This window comes from Oenanthe melanoleuca, chromosome 3, assembly GCF_029582105.1.
Source record: "Oenanthe melanoleuca isolate GR-GAL-2019-014 chromosome 3, OMel1.0, whole genome shotgun sequence".
In the NCBI taxonomy this organism is placed as follows: Eukaryota; Metazoa; Chordata; class Aves; order Passeriformes; family Muscicapidae; genus Oenanthe; species Oenanthe melanoleuca.
The window spans coordinates 9,188,627-9,205,176 of record NC_079336.1 but is presented as its reverse complement, the minus strand read 5'-3'; the positions used below and the strand labels follow the sequence as shown (position 1 = coordinate 9,205,176).

The following is a 16,550-nucleotide window of genomic DNA, read 5'->3' as shown; positions in this document are numbered from 1 at the left end:
AGCAGCCAACATACCCTTCCCTAACTGCTGACAAAACATAAATCACACAAGCATGCTGTACATTGCCACCCCAGTTTGCCCTGAAAGGTGCTTTTCAATTATTTAAGAAAGCCTATGATCATGAATATTTATTTTAGAAGTGTATTTTTTTTTGCCTGCATTAGAGTGTGGTATTAAATAATGTGCTGCTGTAAACTATTGAGCCCATTTGTATTACTGTGATGACTTTCCAGAGGTGAAACAGTGAAGCCAGAAGGAAAATGCAGGCCTCAGACACCAGTGAAGTCAGGAAGAGGGGTACTGAAGAATTTGACAGAAAAACAGTAATGTAATTTGCTGCTGCTTGTCATGAGCACCTCAGTCAGTTTGTCAGTGTTGTAAGTCTGGATTGTTCTTTCATCCTAACAACAAAAGAATTTCACGAGGATTTCCTAAACATAAAAGAGATCAGATAAAGGGAATCTCTTAAAAAAATTATAGTACCTCAAAAAAGCTTGGAAGTGGAATGATTCTAGCAAAAAACACATGCTCTTAGCTCACACACATACAAATTAAATAAAACAGCTCATGAGTATGAGGCTTTGGGCAAAAGTTTTTATTTTTTATTATAAAAACAGTGACATTTGAAATACTGAAAAGTGTTGAAATAAAGCATAATTACAAAGACATCAAAAAGTTTACAAGCAGATATAGAGAAAAAAGCAGAAATCTGTAGTCCACCAATCTTGTGAGCTTCTCTTTATCTTTTTTTTTTCCCTTTCTTTCTCTTTTTGGATGACAGAGGTTACCTTCAATGCTAAGCAAAGGCCGTGGGCAACATCCTGGCCCCAGTGAGGTCAATGAATGTTTTCCATTGGCTTCAGAGATAGCAGAACTTTGTTCATTACCCACATACTCATTAGCACATCTAAATCCTTGAACTTGCTGTACCTGTTCCTCCAGCAAGGCCATGTATTTTCTTGTTATGCATCTATTCCAAACCAGTTACTTTCCCCATAAAAGCTCTTTGGTCTGTTCAGTCCATTCATAAACGGCCAATATTTTGCCTACACTGAGACACAAACACCAAGATCCTAGACAGTGGGCTGCTAAGTGGCATCAGTTAAGATTTCCCCTCTCCTGCCTGTCTGAAACAGCCCTACTGTGCTAAATTTTGGGAACACAGTACAGCTAACTACCCCAAAAATCACAGCACAAGAAAACTGCCCTTCAACATATAGTAGCTAAACTCTAAGCACAAATACATTGCTGCTTCTCTGAAGGGTACAGCTGATTTGACAGCTATGCAACAGATGAAGGCCATCAGGGAAAAGTTGAGCTGCAGATAAAGCTTTGACAAGCTGGGATCAGAGATCAGGGATGCAATGGCAGAAGCACAGAGCTCTCCTCTGGCTCCCTGATGCAAGCAGGAGTGCAGCTGTGGCAGTGTAAAGCCACAGACACCCCTGGTTATTCACTGTCCTGTGAAAGGAGTTTCACAACATCAGCCCAAAGCCTACAACGTGCACACATTTAACATGCATTGGTAACTGTCCCCCACCATCTCCAAAGGCACAGAATCGAATGCAGATGGAGATTTGAGAAACACTGTCTCATCCTTTGAGGCAGCACTTCTGGGCTGGGTCAGGCACAGTCTCAGGACTGTCTGAAGACCCCCCCAGCTACCACCAAAGCTGCAGCTCCTCTGGGGATAAAGGGCTTCTGCTGTCAGTGGTGTCAGTTCAGCACTGTTTATAATCCACAGTATTCTATTGTAACACATTCTCTCCTCCATACTATGAGCCCTCTTGCAAGGAGAAATACGCACCCTTCAATAAACACTAAACTGACTTATTAACTTCATTCACAAATTTAGTTTATATTATAATACTCAAGTGACAAAATGATAAAAAACTTACAAACATCAGATTAAGAAAAATTATTTTTAAAATTTACCTCAGTCTACTATAAGTACAAATGCAACATGCTTTGGACATACAGACTTTAAACTTTAGCCCACCATGAAATCCAGGGAGAAAAATGGGTTTAGACCACCTTTCCAAACAAGTTAAAAACCTCCTTTAGAAATGTTCCTTGAGGAGCAAACTAGTCTGATGTGGGGTAAAAAGTACAATATGGCAAGGTAAGAGGCAAAAGTCTGACAACAGCAGCTACCAAGGATTTAAAAGAGTTAGGAGGCTGGAGAATGGTCCATGTTATTCTCCCTTTGTTCCTGAACAGTGCTTCCTTCTGTACATTGCTAGCCTGTCGATGAGCCCCTCTGCAGAAATGCCAGAGGAGACCAGACTGGCTGGTGGGTCCTCCATGGGACCAAAGTACAACCACAGTCAGGTACAGCCCCACTATTTCTACAATGGCATAGAACACTACAAGCTGACAAACAACATGACAGCAAAAAACTGAAAGGACTTAATGCAACCAGTCAAACCCCATTCAGCAGCTTTTGATCAAGGGCAGCAGCTTGCAATGAGCAGCCACTCTGATTCAAACCCCCTCCTGTGCACAGCCTGCTCCCTCTCTGCTCTCTCACACACTCACGCTCTCTGGCTCACTGCTCCTCTTCTCTTCCTCTCTGGGAGCTCTCCTGCAGCCTCTCTTTGCCTGGGGCTCAGCAGCATGGCAGAAAGCAGAATCCTTGCAGCTCCTTGGCATGTCTGCCCCATCAGGTTGGCACTCTGGCAGCTACACAGCTCCCTCAAGTCTCTTTCTTCATTTTCTTCCTCTTCCTCCTCTCCTTTTTGCCAGGTACACCTGCCATACAAACAACAGGCACAGTGCACAAACCTTCCACATGCAATTGCATCCCTGAGAACTGTTGGCTTTTTGCCTGGTGAAGAGGATTTAAGGGCTCTTAGATGTGTTTTACAAGGGCTGCCTACTTTCAAGGGTAATTCAAAGTCATGGGGAGGACTCAATGTTTCTAGTGGGCTCTGACTCACTCATATTTGCTTCTGTTTTATATTGAAAAGAGCTGTGCAAAAATTACTGTCATTAAATGCAATAGTAGCTTTTTTTCTTTTGCTCAGTAACTCTGAGAGGAACAGGAACAGGTATTTGTCACAGAAAAGCCTCTGAGTAATACAGAGCCTCTCAAACAATTAAAATATGCAGCTAAAGGAGAAGCACTTCATGCATTCACTTAAGAATGCATTTGTGGATTACACATTATTCTGAAACTTCATCAGATGTGCAAAAACAATCACTTACCATTATTGGCTGAATTATTAACAATGTCCAAGGATTTTTCAAAGGAAGCATCGACTGCATCACTGCTGTGTTTTGTAGATCTTAAGTCCCTGGGGCCTTCTTCCATTCTTGTTTGTAAACCTTGCTGGGACTTAATTGAAACAATATGCTTCATTAAGCATGTGAGCTAAACTAAGCATATGCAAGTACAAAATATGAGAGAAAATGTCATTATTGTGGGCCATTTAAAGAAACTGCAGAACAAATTAATTTTTACATTGTTAGAATAGTTTGCCATGTCATCTACCTACCCCTTATTTATTTGTTTTAGAGGGGATTAAAGTGTTGAAATTGTCTTTCAGTGTTATTTTTCACCTTGCTTCCCTCAGTGAACAGAGGAGCAGCAAGAAATACTGAGATGAAAGTGCTGTCATTGTGTAGTGACAATGAGGAGCAAGATGTGCCCAGTGACTGCTAGATTACTAGAGTCCACAGAAACACAGGAGTGTGATGAGCAACTTTATGGATCTGGCTTCATAAATAATTTCATTTCTTATGTCCATCTGAGCTTGCACAGCAGCATTTGGGGCTGACATGCAACACGAGCGTCTTCTGACCCATCATGAACGTGTCAGAAGCAGCAGTGCTGTCCTGAGGAATCTGAGCAGCACTGTTAAGATTATTCATGAAGGACATACAAAACTAAACCAACTAATTGGATGTGCAAGAGAGAGAATGGCAGCACTCAGGGAACCGATATCCTAATGATTATGTGGATTGTGGGCAGTGAGGTAGTTAAAACTTTTCCCTTAAAATGGAAGCATCAGGAGATCTGGGAGCAAAATCATCTCAAGGATCATGAGAGACCACAGTGGGTGTGAGGGGAAGACAAATGATTTAAAAACAAACAAAAAAAGCAGCTGTACATGTCCAGAAAAACATATTCTGTGACAAGTGAATGAAATACAATTTGGACATTTTGGGCATCCCCCCCACAATTTCTCATTTCACTGAGCTCCAATCACAGGCAAGGACTGGTCCAAAAGCCAGTTCTTTTCTGTTCCTTTGCACTTGCCATCCCAAATGAGCTGACATTCTCCACAGCCTTTCTCTGTTGCACTCTGAGACATTTTTCTCTCAATAAGCTTTTTAGTGGTATAACAATGGCCTTGTTTTATCTTCTCTGATATTTGGGAACCACCTTTTCATTACTGCTGCTATCTCTGTGTGACATTCAGTTACAGATGAAGCACAGGCCATTTGTACACTAAATTTGGAGTGCATCTGTTTTTAATCATGGATGAAAAAATGTTTAGGCAAATTCATTCCAACATTCTGTACTGCAAAATCAAAGTGCTTTGAAAATATGTTAGGGAATACCATGTTGCAAAACTCCACTGTTTGCTCGTAACTTCTTTTTATGGGAAGACAGGGAGAAAAGAGAAGAGAAAGCCAGAAGACAGAGAGGAAGAAAAGTCTCCCTTAGGTTATCCTAACAGAGAAGAATCCTCCTCTGCTCATGGGGAACCAAAGACTACTCTTGGAATACAAAATACTCACATGCCTCAGTCCAGCTCCACCACTTGCTTCCTTCACTTCCATTTTCTTCTTCTTCCTTTGTGTTTTGCTTTCGGTTCCAGAAAGGCAGAAACGAATGCCTGCTTTGCCTTTTGGCAAATCCTGATACAACAGAGATTTTGTAAGAGGAGTCCTTGGAACAGCTAATTTTGTTTTTTTCAGGAAAACTGGTTACCTCCAGGAGTGTGTGCTGGCAGTGTACAAGCAGGGCTGTCTATCTGGATAAGGTGCACACCTCAGCTTAACACATCTCTTTGCAGGAAGCTCAGCGTGCTCTCCCCACTGCTGCCTGAAGCAAACATTTCCCTGGGTTTCCAGAAAGCATTTAAACAGCAAGACTTTTGCTTCTACACCTCCACCCAAGATACCACTGTATCTCTGTCACCAAACCCTCTTATCAGCAAACTTAGATATGTCCTGGCTGCCCGAGGTGCTGTGTCAGCTCTGGACTCCACACCTCTTTGAAGGCCTGGGTGTTTGAGAAGGTCAGCAGCAGCAGGGTGCAAACACCCAGGGTTTGCTGCTTAGGACAGGGATACCAGGGGGGTGATGAGCTCCCAGAACCAGCCAATTCCCCCCAGCCCATCTCATGCCTCCTGCAAGTGTGTTCCCCAGCTCCAGCTATCTCAGGTCAGGCAGGGACCATGCCAAGCACTTTGTCCCAGCGTGAGAAAGGCCCCACAATGGAAAGAGCCTGGCTCCAGGGCTGGACTGGAGACCCCAGTGCATGAGGCTGACCCTGGGGACCAGGTCTGCTTGGCCATCAGCAGCACTGCCTCACCTTCTTCTCATCCCTCTCCTGCTGCTCCTCATCTCCAGTCCAGTTTCCCCACTCCTCTGTGGGAGCCTTCCAGTCAGAGTCCAGGTCAATCACTGAAGGGTCACCTATTAGGGCAAGCATACAAATAGTTATGTTCAAATCCATGCTGCTTCCCAGCCCCACATTGCCTGCCCATGTGATATTTGGATGTGCATGTATGCATGTCTTAAATGTGTTAAAACATTTGCAAATTTATTTTTTAAATTTATTAAGACATATACATTGACTGCCAATTCCCAATTAGTGACAGCACTCTTCAGGACAGGAGAAAAATTAAAGGGCAGGAAAGTACATACAAAAACAAAAGCCCTTCCAGCCTGCACTTCAGGAAAACAAGCTTTACAAAACTAACAGCATGGCTTGTCAAATATTTCCTTTTAATTTTATGAAGAAGGATTGAGGCATATCCAGAAACACTGGCAGACACAGCAGGCACTTCCATTCACTGAAACACACAATCCTCTGGGCAATTATTCATATGGAAGAGTAATATTAACAAAGGATTTGTGCATTCATTATTGCTCTCATTGGTGTTTTCTTTCTTACAAAAAACAGAACCAAGTGTGTTCTCAACTTCATCTTCCTTTTCTATTTTCTTTTCTTGAATGTAAGCCAGAAAAGCACTATCTCAGCACTGGTTTCCAAACCTCCTCAAGATACAACTCTAAATAGGCATGAAATAGGTAACACCTACCCTGCATTAATTCTGATAATTTCATGGGAACTGGGAAAAAAAACTTTTCAAAATCTTTTAGGTTTCTCTATCTTTCAGCATCTGGTACCTTTGAAAATCTGGCTGCAAGCCCTCAGCTGCCTCTCCACAAAGCACTGGCAAACTATCCTCAGTCAAGAAGGCAAAACAGACCAGTTTAATTCCTTCACCCAAACTAAATGAGGTGCAAAAAAAGCAGATAAATCAGCATGAGGTGCTGAAAGGACTACTTGATTATTTTTTAACAATTTGAATGTAACAATCTTAAGTCTTATCCTAACAGGAAGAACGACTTTAAAAACACAGCATATAATAATAACAACTCTTAGCTGATTACTTCTCTTAAAAAAAAAAAGTCCCTAGCTGGATGGAAAAGCTTCTACTTGAAGCTGGGCCAAAACCAAAAGCATGCTGGGAATGATAAAAGAAAACTGTTTCCAAAAAGTTGCTCTGACCAGTTTGCTGCCAAATGTTATAAACATGATTATAAACATTGTTCGAGTTTCTCAGTTTAAAATCCATGTTCTCTATATAGACAATATGTCTTTCCTTCTTCAAAAGGGAAAGGAGCAGCTAATTTTGAATGCATTCCTCAATAAAATTCCAGTACAAAGCATAATTCAGTCTCCTGAGCTGCAAAGCAGCATCTCTGCTGATGGATGCTCTCATGGGTGTGCAAGCAAAACTGACCATAACTTAACACTTGGAAAGCCACAACTGTTGTTTTCACCTTTTTAACTTCTGATATCTCAAAAAGTGCATTTATGTATATACTTCTAAACATGAAAATAGTTTTGATGGCAAACTGCCTGCAATGGGCTTCACCCTTGTCACATGTGGGCATGAAACTTGGCCAGACAGTGGTGACTCTGCCTCACCTCAGAATTGCCCTTCCCAAAGTATTGTGTCCCAGGGGTGTTTGAAATCAACTCAGACTAAAATTAAGGGCAATATAAGATTCTTTACAATTTGCTGGATTTGATGGGAAATCGGATTAAATGTACTTATCCCAAAGCTCTGATTAAATGTACTTATCCCAAAGCTCTGACTTAAATTCTCTTCTGTTGTGTAGCATATTTCCCTTCTACACTGACATCTCCCACATTGTCTTTAAATTTTGAATATGCTCTAGTATTTTTAAATCTGATTCTCCTTGAGTCATCAATTCTCTCACAGGCTTAAACTGATCAGTAATTCCTGTGAACATAAACAATAAAAGGAACATGTCATGCAGCAGTGTGTCCCCCTGCTCCCCATGTGGGTTTAGCACTGACAGAGGTGACACCTCTCTCAGTTCCAACACAGAACAACATCTTGGCAATTCCTGCTGTTCATTTGTACAAAAGCAATGCTGTTAAATGTCCTTTTCCAGCTAAGTTCTTGCTTGCAACCCACCCCAGCAAACTCCACCCAGGCAAAGCTGTACTTTTCTGTTGGCAGCAAACATTTGCAGAGTGCATCTCAAGGCCAAGGTGGATTCCATGTACCCCATGCAATGAAAATACTTTCAGATCCTGAAAAGCACAACGTTGCAGGTGTCTTCAGAAGTCAGGGAGGCTGCCAGCCCCTCTGCAGGCAGAAAGTCCATCCCAGCACCAACTACCTGAACACTCTTGGTCTCCAGTGTGTCTCCTGTGCAAGGAGGAGCAGATGGGGAGCAGAGAGCTGAGCCCTGGGGGTGTTGGGGAGCAGGCAAACAGGGCCCCACAGCAGCAGGATCTGGTCAGAGGGGACAGCCAGCAAGTTCTCTGTGCCTGCTGATAGATAGGGTGGAGTACAGTGCAGTACAGGCTGGACCTAATTATCTGGCCTGGAAAATGAAACTGGCAAGTACTGCAGCAAAACTCAGTCTGTGTCACCAAGAAGGGGATTTGAAATTTTCTAATGCAGAGTTGTACATTTGGATTCTAATCTATCAGCATCTCTCTTGGCATGCTGTCCCAAGATATGGGCAACAGAAATTTAAGGGAGGTTCATCTGGCAGGGCAAACCCCTTATAGGCTGCATATTGTCCATGACACTGAGTTTTCTGTGGCTGCTGTAGAAAACCCATCCCTTTGCAAAGGGCAGTTCACTGTGTTATGAACACAGCCCTAACCCAAATCCTTGCCAAGACATCACTTGTAAACTAAGTATAATGCATTCAGTTGAAATGAGTAGATAATTTCCATTCTAAAGCTTGAATTTCTATGTTACAGGTCAATAGCTGGATGGAAGAATCCCTTATTTGGCACCTTCCTTCAGCATAATTCAGTAGAGGCAAAATATCAAATAAACCCCAGACTGAAGATTTCTTTTAGTGGAAAAAAGCTACTGATTCCCATAAAACAAAGGAATTGAAATTGATTTTAACTCTGGAACAGAAGGAAGGTTGGGAGTCAGGAGATGTGGGAGTTTTTTTAAAGTTATGGGGAAAATTTGCTTTGGCAATGATGAAGGATTCATTGGGAGGATGCCAAGACAGATAAAAAGTGACTCTCATGGTCATGAGATGTTTCATTTGCAGACTGTGGATTTTCAGAGATTGCACTGCACTCTTGCCAAAGCACAGGTCTGCTGCACTTGGAGGCAGATGCATGGGATAAAATTAGTATTCCCTTGCCTTGGAACCAGACACAAGTGCTCCAAAACAGCCCAGCTGGCCACACTGTGTGGGTTACATGTTTTAGAACAGCAAAACCAGCCACAGCTTGTGATGCATTCTGTGGGACAGCAAAGCTGAAGTACATAAATGTCACCAAAGGGGCAGTGGCAGATGTGACATGGGTACACAAATGGACTGTTAGGAAGCACATGAAAGTAAATTTTCCAAGGCAGAGGCAGGAGGATCAAGAACAACCCTGCAGAAGAAGCAAGAAAGGCACCTGGTGAAAACAGAGCACTTCCTGGGCACAAAAATAAAGTGACTTATGTCAGGACTCTTTGCAACAGGAATGGAAAGTATGCAAACACAAAGGATGAGTAGAGAAAAAAGAAGATGAGCAAAGCTCCTCAGTTTGGGGCCCCTTTCCTTAATGGCAGGGTCCTGGCCACCTCAGGCTGCTGGAGGGACTGCAGCCATCAGTGCTGACCATGTGGCTTCAACTCCAGGACACCGAGTGCCCCAGCTAACAAAGGCTTAGATTGCTAAGGACTAATTGTTAGAATGTGCAGAGACAATGACTGATGACAGAATGAGAATTTCAGAATCACTGAGGCTGGAAGTGGCCTCTGGAGATTGTCCAGTCCCACCTCATGGCTCACAGAGGGCTCAGCTACAGCAGGTTTCTCAGGAATGCAGCAGAGTTTTGAATAATTTGAAGGGTGGAGAGTCTGCAACCACTCTGGGCAAACTGTTCTGTTGCCTGACCACTCACCATTTAAAAAAAGGCTTTCACTTATGGATAAGTGGAAATTCACTTCTTACCCATCTGCCTGTTCCCCACTCTCTGGGCAGTGACCCCATACACAGCCATGGCTGCACCCTCTCCAGAATATCCCTGACTGTCTTCTGCTGGGGAGCCCAGAAATGGACACAGGACTCCAGATATGACAGTAATTAAGAATTAACCACCAGCAGCCTGTATCATTAATGAATGTCAGCCCAGGAGTGTGTTGTTTGGAAACCAGCCTGATTGAGAGTCTTCTAAATATACCAAAATAAATATACCAGTTCCCTTTACCACTAACTCTCTCTCTATGTATATATGCTTTCAGTTGTGCCAACACTTAAATCTCAAGCCGTTTGTGAGGGTGTTATTATTGCTGGCACCTCACAGAAAGATAACCCAGTGTGGAGCAGGGAGCAGCTCCACCAGCCAGGCCAGAGGAATCCAGCACCCAGCTCCTTCAGCTGTACCAGCCCAGCACAGAACAAAGAGACTCATTACATGTGCTGCTCTGCATTTGATAAAATGACCCCAGCTCATATTTAGGCTATGAATGGCTTTTTTTTTTTTTTTTTTTTTTTTTTAGCTCCCAAGCCTGCAGGAGCTAACAGGCCATGTTTAACTGTCTAAGAGCTCATTTTGCCTGCAGCACCGACCTTAATGCCAACCATTACCTCATCTAAATTCAGGGAATACATGTTCCTGACACACCCCTCCCCTGCATCAGTATCAAGGCTGATGATTCAAAGGAAAAAAAAAATACCAGGACAAAAAAGCAAGCCGTAAGACAGAATCCTCTAAACACTTCTGCTCTGATGTTTGCAGAAACAAGCTGCTGAATTTGCTCCTATCCTTCTACTCTCAGACTGATATGGAACTCCAGAATCAGAGCTCTGCTTGGCTTTGCAAGTGCAGATCAAGGCCAGAGTGTGCCAAGTGTGACATGTGCTAAATGCAGTGCAAGGGAACGCTGCTGAAGAGCTGCCCACGCTGCTTCCCTCCATCCCCCGTGGGTCCAAAGGGCCAGGACCCTGTGCAGCAATGCAGGGGTAAAGAAACACACTACCAAGGGACTGGAAGGCTCAGGGTTGGGGGTTTTGTTTTTATTCTTTTTAAAGCAAACTGTGCTATTTATAAAATCACAGCTAAAGTGATGCATCTGCTGCAGAGCTTCAGTTACCGCTGGGCAGAGAAGCAAGACAGCCACAATCTTTTCTCCTTAATGCATTCCAGCCCTCTGGGCTCTCCTGCAGTTAAGCAATCATTGCAGCTAGAGCACAAAGAGGTTTGCTCAGCTCATCAGCCATCATTCCTGCAAGAGCAGGGAAAGGCCTCCCAACAACAGGGGTATATATAAATACTCCACTCATCCTGACCGAAAGGTCAAGAGAAAAGGTCATCTAATACCCACACTGTTCATGCCAAATTCCAGCCACTCAGGACCCATGCTTGTCTTTCTTTTAAACTAAAAAAACACCCATTACCAGTCCCAAAAAGACTGAAATCCTGATTGCCACAGTGCACTGGAGTTGTATTCTGGATCTGGGTTCAGGGCATTTCCAAGGAAATTTAAAGTTCTGGCAAAGGTACAGGAGTTTTACAAGCACATGTCCTGCCATGGCTCTCCCCCAGCCACCCCACTGTGCCTGGAAAAGGCACACTCAGCTCCAGCTTCCCACACCACGATGGGAGGGAGGGAAGCACAGTGCCTCAGTTATGAGAGCCAAACACAGCTTTGAACTGGTCTCCCAAATCCAGTAATCTGAGCTGGCTGCTAACACGTGGGGCTTTTTGAAACACAGAGCCCATCCTGCTGCCTCTGGCTCAGGGAGTCCCTGAGCTCTGTCTGCAGGGTGTGGGGAGGGATCACCCTGTGCTTGCCCTGTTCCTTACCTGCCCACAGCTGACAGCAGTGCAGCTGCTGGAGAGAGGGCAGCAGCCTGCACACAGCATCCTGCAGCTGCTGCTGCTGCCCAGGAGCTCTGTTACACTTTGCACCAGGATGTACCCACCAAAATGGCCTGTACCTACTGCATTGTTTGTTCTTCTTTGAAGGAAAACATAAATAAAATGCACTTTCTTGCCCTTCTCAAGGAGAACTGCTGCCCTGACCAAGCTCAGAGCAGCTCTGGGCACCTGCTCAAAACCAGACCCCCACAGGATTTCTGCCTGGCCAGCAAATGAGCCACAAGGGGAGTGAACCCTGATGTCTGAGGCTCAGGGAATGGACTGTAGAGAGTTCCTGCATTGTCTACAGAAAAAGGGCAGAGAGACATACCCTGCCCTTGCCAAGCATCATCTGCTGGGAGGAAAGTCGAGCTGCCCTGCCAGCAGCATCTGGAAGGACTGTCCTCAGATGATTTACTCTTCACGTTATCTGCACATAGGAAAGCATCTTCATTAAAAAATTAAACAAAAAAAAAAAAAAAAAAAGCCCAAATCCCAAACCTAAGAGATAATCACATAGGTATATTCACATTATTAAAACCAATTAATCATGCCTGTGGCAGCTCACTCTGTCACGATGCCTGGATGTTATATAATTTAAGACACATTAATCTATGCTTCTCATCACAGTGGATTTATTAACAAAGGCTGGACGAGGACACTACATGCATAAGTTATTAAAAATAACTCTCCCAGGAATGGCTACACTAATAACATTCAGAAATTTAAACTTCTGCCACATGTCTGTTGGGGACCTAAGGAGGGAGCTGCAGTTCCTGCAGAGCAAAGGCCACATCCAGAGTATCCAGCTCCAGCTCCCTCCTCCTTCAGTGAGAAGGCTTGTGCTCAAGCTAATAGAAATCCATAATTACCAAATTCATTGCTCCATGAAAGAGCACAGGTGAGAGAGCTGCTGGAGGAAAAAGTTGTTTTGATGATTACTTTGAGTAACTAAAGCAACCAGTAAGGTTCACATGGCTCCCTGAATGACTCCCCTTAGCCCCTTTCTAAGGCTTGTACATAACAGACTAGTGTATTCTTCACATCTTTCATAAATTAGGGTTGTTTTTTTTTTTCCAAATCTCTGACTTTTCCTTTCTTCCTTTCATCTAATGAACTCTGAGGTTTATACAGTTGTGTATCAGTTTGATTTTTTGCTGCATAAATGCAGATGTTAAAAAATATTTCTCCTTGTTGATTACTTACACATTAGGAACTGCTTGAATCCACTGACAAAGTGTTGGAAAACAGATGGTTAAATATTGCAGGTGTTACATTAATTGCCTGCTCTGGCTTCAGAAGCTGATTTCAGCATTCTGGCTAACATCACACACACTGTTTAGTGCACAGATATCTATATGTATCTTTGCTTGTCTTTAGCATCTCTTAAAGATTCAGGACCAGACTTTGTATTCATCATCTACCTAAACTTTCAGTCAAATTTGAGTTTCTGGTGAGTAGGGGATGTATGCACCAGGGGCTCCTGCAATCAATCAGTGAAGACTGACAGCTGCAAAGATGCAAAGTGAAAGCCAGAAATTAGGCTTAAATCAATGTAAAATGAGGAGATGCTTCATCCTTCTCAAGGCCACGCATGGAGAGGCTCCAGCAGAAAATCCCTCACTGTGCTGGATGAGAATCTGCTGGCTAGGCAGGCTCTAACACAGCCTTTCCAAGCTGCACATTCACTCCCTCCCTCAGTCTGAAATTCTCAGAATTTGTTGGTTATCAGAGCACAACAGAAACCTTCTCTGTGAGTCAACCTAACAGAAAGAATCTGCAGGGGAGGCAAATTTTTTTTATTATTTATTCCAAGAGGAATACACGAGTTTTGAAAGCACTCAATAAAAGGTTCTGATGCTGCTCCCTAAAACACTGCTGTGCTGGATTGCAGATGCAAGCAAGCTCTGCCATGGGGAGTGACTGATGAGATGTGGCTCCAGGGGAGAAGACCCATGTGTGATCAATGGCAGCCCTTTTCAGCCAAGCAGCTAAGAAAGGGATGGAAGAATTCAAAATACAACAAGAGGCCACTCACCTAAATCCCTGGAGAGATCTGACAATGTCCCAAAGGTCACAGGACAGGATTTTACATCTGCAATATCCCATGTTCCTGCATTTAAAATGCAAACAAACAGTAACCCAAAATCTGATGTCATGTTCACAGTTTCTGCTCATGCTCCCAAGCTCATTACAGCCCTTCCACGTTCTCTTCATTCCAAGCATCCACTGCTGTCCACTGCTGTTGCTGGACAAGCATCAAGCAAGGAGAAATCACCTTTATGGGCAGAGTCCAGCCCCATCACCATGTACACTTTCTCAGTCTGCCAATGTGCATGTCACACCAGCATGGCACTTCTCTGGACTTCTGATCTGATGCCCTCTTTATGCACCACTGGCAGAAGTTGTCATCATATATTGGAATTTGGCCTTTTGAAAGCATTAGAGTAAAAATGGTACTAATGTCCTCCCATCAATCCTCTGCTTTGCAAGAAAAGGACTTTAGCAGAGAAGGCAACTCACATGAGGGCAACCTAAGAGCATTTTCTGAATCATCAGAGTACTGGATTACTGCTACTGAAGGTGAGTCATCATGTGGCCTTATATACCATTCAATTCAGCCACCATGCTCAATTGATCACTGAGAATGTAGTCAAAATCAAATGCTTTTAATTTAGGAATACCTTCCTTTTCCTGGTTTGAAATACATGGATATACCCTGCAGCCTAACTCTGACCGTGTCTGAGCATCCCCAGAAGGCAAGGCTTTGGTTGTAAAGGACACAAATAATACCTGTGGGTAGAAAACAACTTGTACCCAGCAGGTGTCTTGGGTTGCAATACAGGATGTGGCCAGAAATGTGGATTCTGTCACCATCTGCTGCAGCCGGGTGGGGCAGTGACCCTGATCTCCTGGCAGAGGAGATATCTGCTAATGGGACATCTTTAAACCAGCTGGGCAATCATCTTTATCTTTTCCACAACCCATCCTCCCTCCAGGAAGATATCATCTGCTGCTGGGCCATTGAGTCCCACTGTGTGACTGATAAAATTCCATCATCCCACTGGGAGATGCTCCAGCCAGGGGAGGAGCCAAGCCTTTCCTACCTAGAGAAAAACTGAGATTTTGGACAGCAAGGTCCCTTCTTTCCACTGGATTCCAGAGGAAAGCCAGACCTTTCCACATCATCCCTGGACCTTCAGAGGAAAACTGCACCTTCTACAGGAGCACTGCTGCAGCTGAACCACATCTGCCACTGCAGGAGGATGCAGCCACCATTGAATGGGACTGCTGCCAACACCCTGACTGACTGACGGGTGTCAGCTTGGATTCTGACTCTGGCAGTGTTTTGGGCTTGTTCTTTGTAATACTGTATTTCTATTTTAATTTTCCTAGTAAAGAACTGTTATTCCTAATTCCCATATCTTTGCCTGAGAGCCCCTTAATTTCAAAATTATAATAATCATTTAGAGGAAGGGGTTTTACATTCTCCATTTCAAAGAGAAGCTTCTGCCTTTATTGGCAGACACCTGACCTTCAAACCAGGCCAGCAGGTATTCTACAACACAAGGAATTCCTGCCATAAGGACCCCTCTTTTCACATGGCTGGGAAATAAATGACACCTAACAGGGTCCAAGGGGGGTAGGCAGGATGAATGTCAGTGGGGCTGCACTTTCATGAGGAAACAGCAATTTGTGAAGAATCCCCTCAGCAGTATTTGAATGTCAACACTCACCTACATTGGAGAAAACATCATCTTCTGATCTGGAGGGTGCTGGTTCTCCCCGCAGGGCTCCTGAGCCCTTCAGCTCTGCCTTGGCACAGAAAGCACCTCTGCCACCACCACTGGTGTCCTCTGTGAGTGGCCACACTGCTCCCTTCTCATCCCAGTCAAAGGCTGGCTCAACCCCCGAGCTGCCCAGGGATGCTCTGCTGGGATCTTGGGAATAAACATTACCACAGGATCGTCATTATTTTTAATTGCAAGGAAGAGTTTGCACAGGAGAGGCAACAGAGCAAAGCCTGATCTAAACCCATCAGACTATTTCCAGCTGAAATTATTTACAGCTGTGATGACAGTGAAGCAGAGCTCCTGAGAGGGGACACTGAGGTGGAAAGCAGGAAGGCCAAAGTGAGAAGGACTGCACCACAGCAGCCTTGGGCATCCCTCCCTGGAGGGGAGGCTAGGGCCTCCAGAGTCCTGCAGGGAGAGAAAGAGAACAGCTGGACCTCCAAGAAAAAGGAAATGCAAACCTCTTCGGTGTTGCTAGTTCAAGGCTGCTAGAGAAATCAGTGCAGGCATATGAATATTTTTTAAAAATTATGGTTATCTCCAACATTTTTGTTCTAAAGGATCCTTAAGCATGTTATGACTCCAGCCTTCAGAATAGCAAAGCATTTTCTGGAGCTCTGGTGAGGAGGAGACCACTGCTGACATCAACTCCACCTTCACATACCTTAATGCTGATGCTGCTGTTTGTGCCCAGCCAGCACTCAGCAGGGTTAGGGCTTCTTCCCAGAAGGTCAGATCTCACTACTCTGTAAATGCCCATGCTAACATGATCATGGGGTTCAGCATTCTGCACAGCCCAGGCTGCAGGGTTGCACCAAAGACTTCTGATGCTTCAAATGAGACTTGGTGAACTGAGCTCCCTTTCCTGGGCCAGCAAAGCCCTTAACACCTGCATGACCTTAGAGTTAAACCCTCTGGGGTTCTGCATGTGGAGCTGGCACCACTGATGACAACAGGTCAGCTTACATGAAGGAAGAAATGTGGACCCATTCACTTTGCTGGAGAGAAAGTGGAGACCTCAGCACCTCTAGCCTTTAAGGACCCTTAGTTAAAAATATAAACTCTTGATATTTAACTCTATATAGTCCAAATTATAGATAAAGTGGTCCCAAGTGTCTGTATATTTTTCTATTGAAATTTCCTGT

General features: G+C 44.0%; 1 protein-coding gene across 1 annotated transcript in view; it reads right to left on the bottom strand.

Annotated features, from left to right (window-relative positions):
* Window positions 1–579: 579 nt before the first annotated feature.
* The window catches only part of LOC130251922 (protein LYRIC-like), a 30,864-nt gene continuing 14,893 nt past the window's right edge, over window positions 580–16,550 (bottom strand). Inside the window, exons 6-12 of the mRNA XM_056488987.1 lie at window positions 15,349–15,552; window positions 13,650–13,724; window positions 11,943–12,041; window positions 5,546–5,649; window positions 4,747–4,866; window positions 3,208–3,337; window positions 580–2,751 (exon numbers count right to left, since the gene is read on the bottom strand). Of these exons, the coding sequence (XP_056344962.1) occupies window positions 2,696–2,751; window positions 3,208–3,337; window positions 4,747–4,866; window positions 5,546–5,649; window positions 11,943–12,041; window positions 13,650–13,724; window positions 15,349–15,552 (788 nt within the window). The 3' untranslated portion in view covers window positions 580–2,695. The remainder of the gene's footprint in view (window positions 2,752–3,207; window positions 3,338–4,746; window positions 4,867–5,545; window positions 5,650–11,942; window positions 12,042–13,649; window positions 13,725–15,348; window positions 15,553–16,550) is intronic.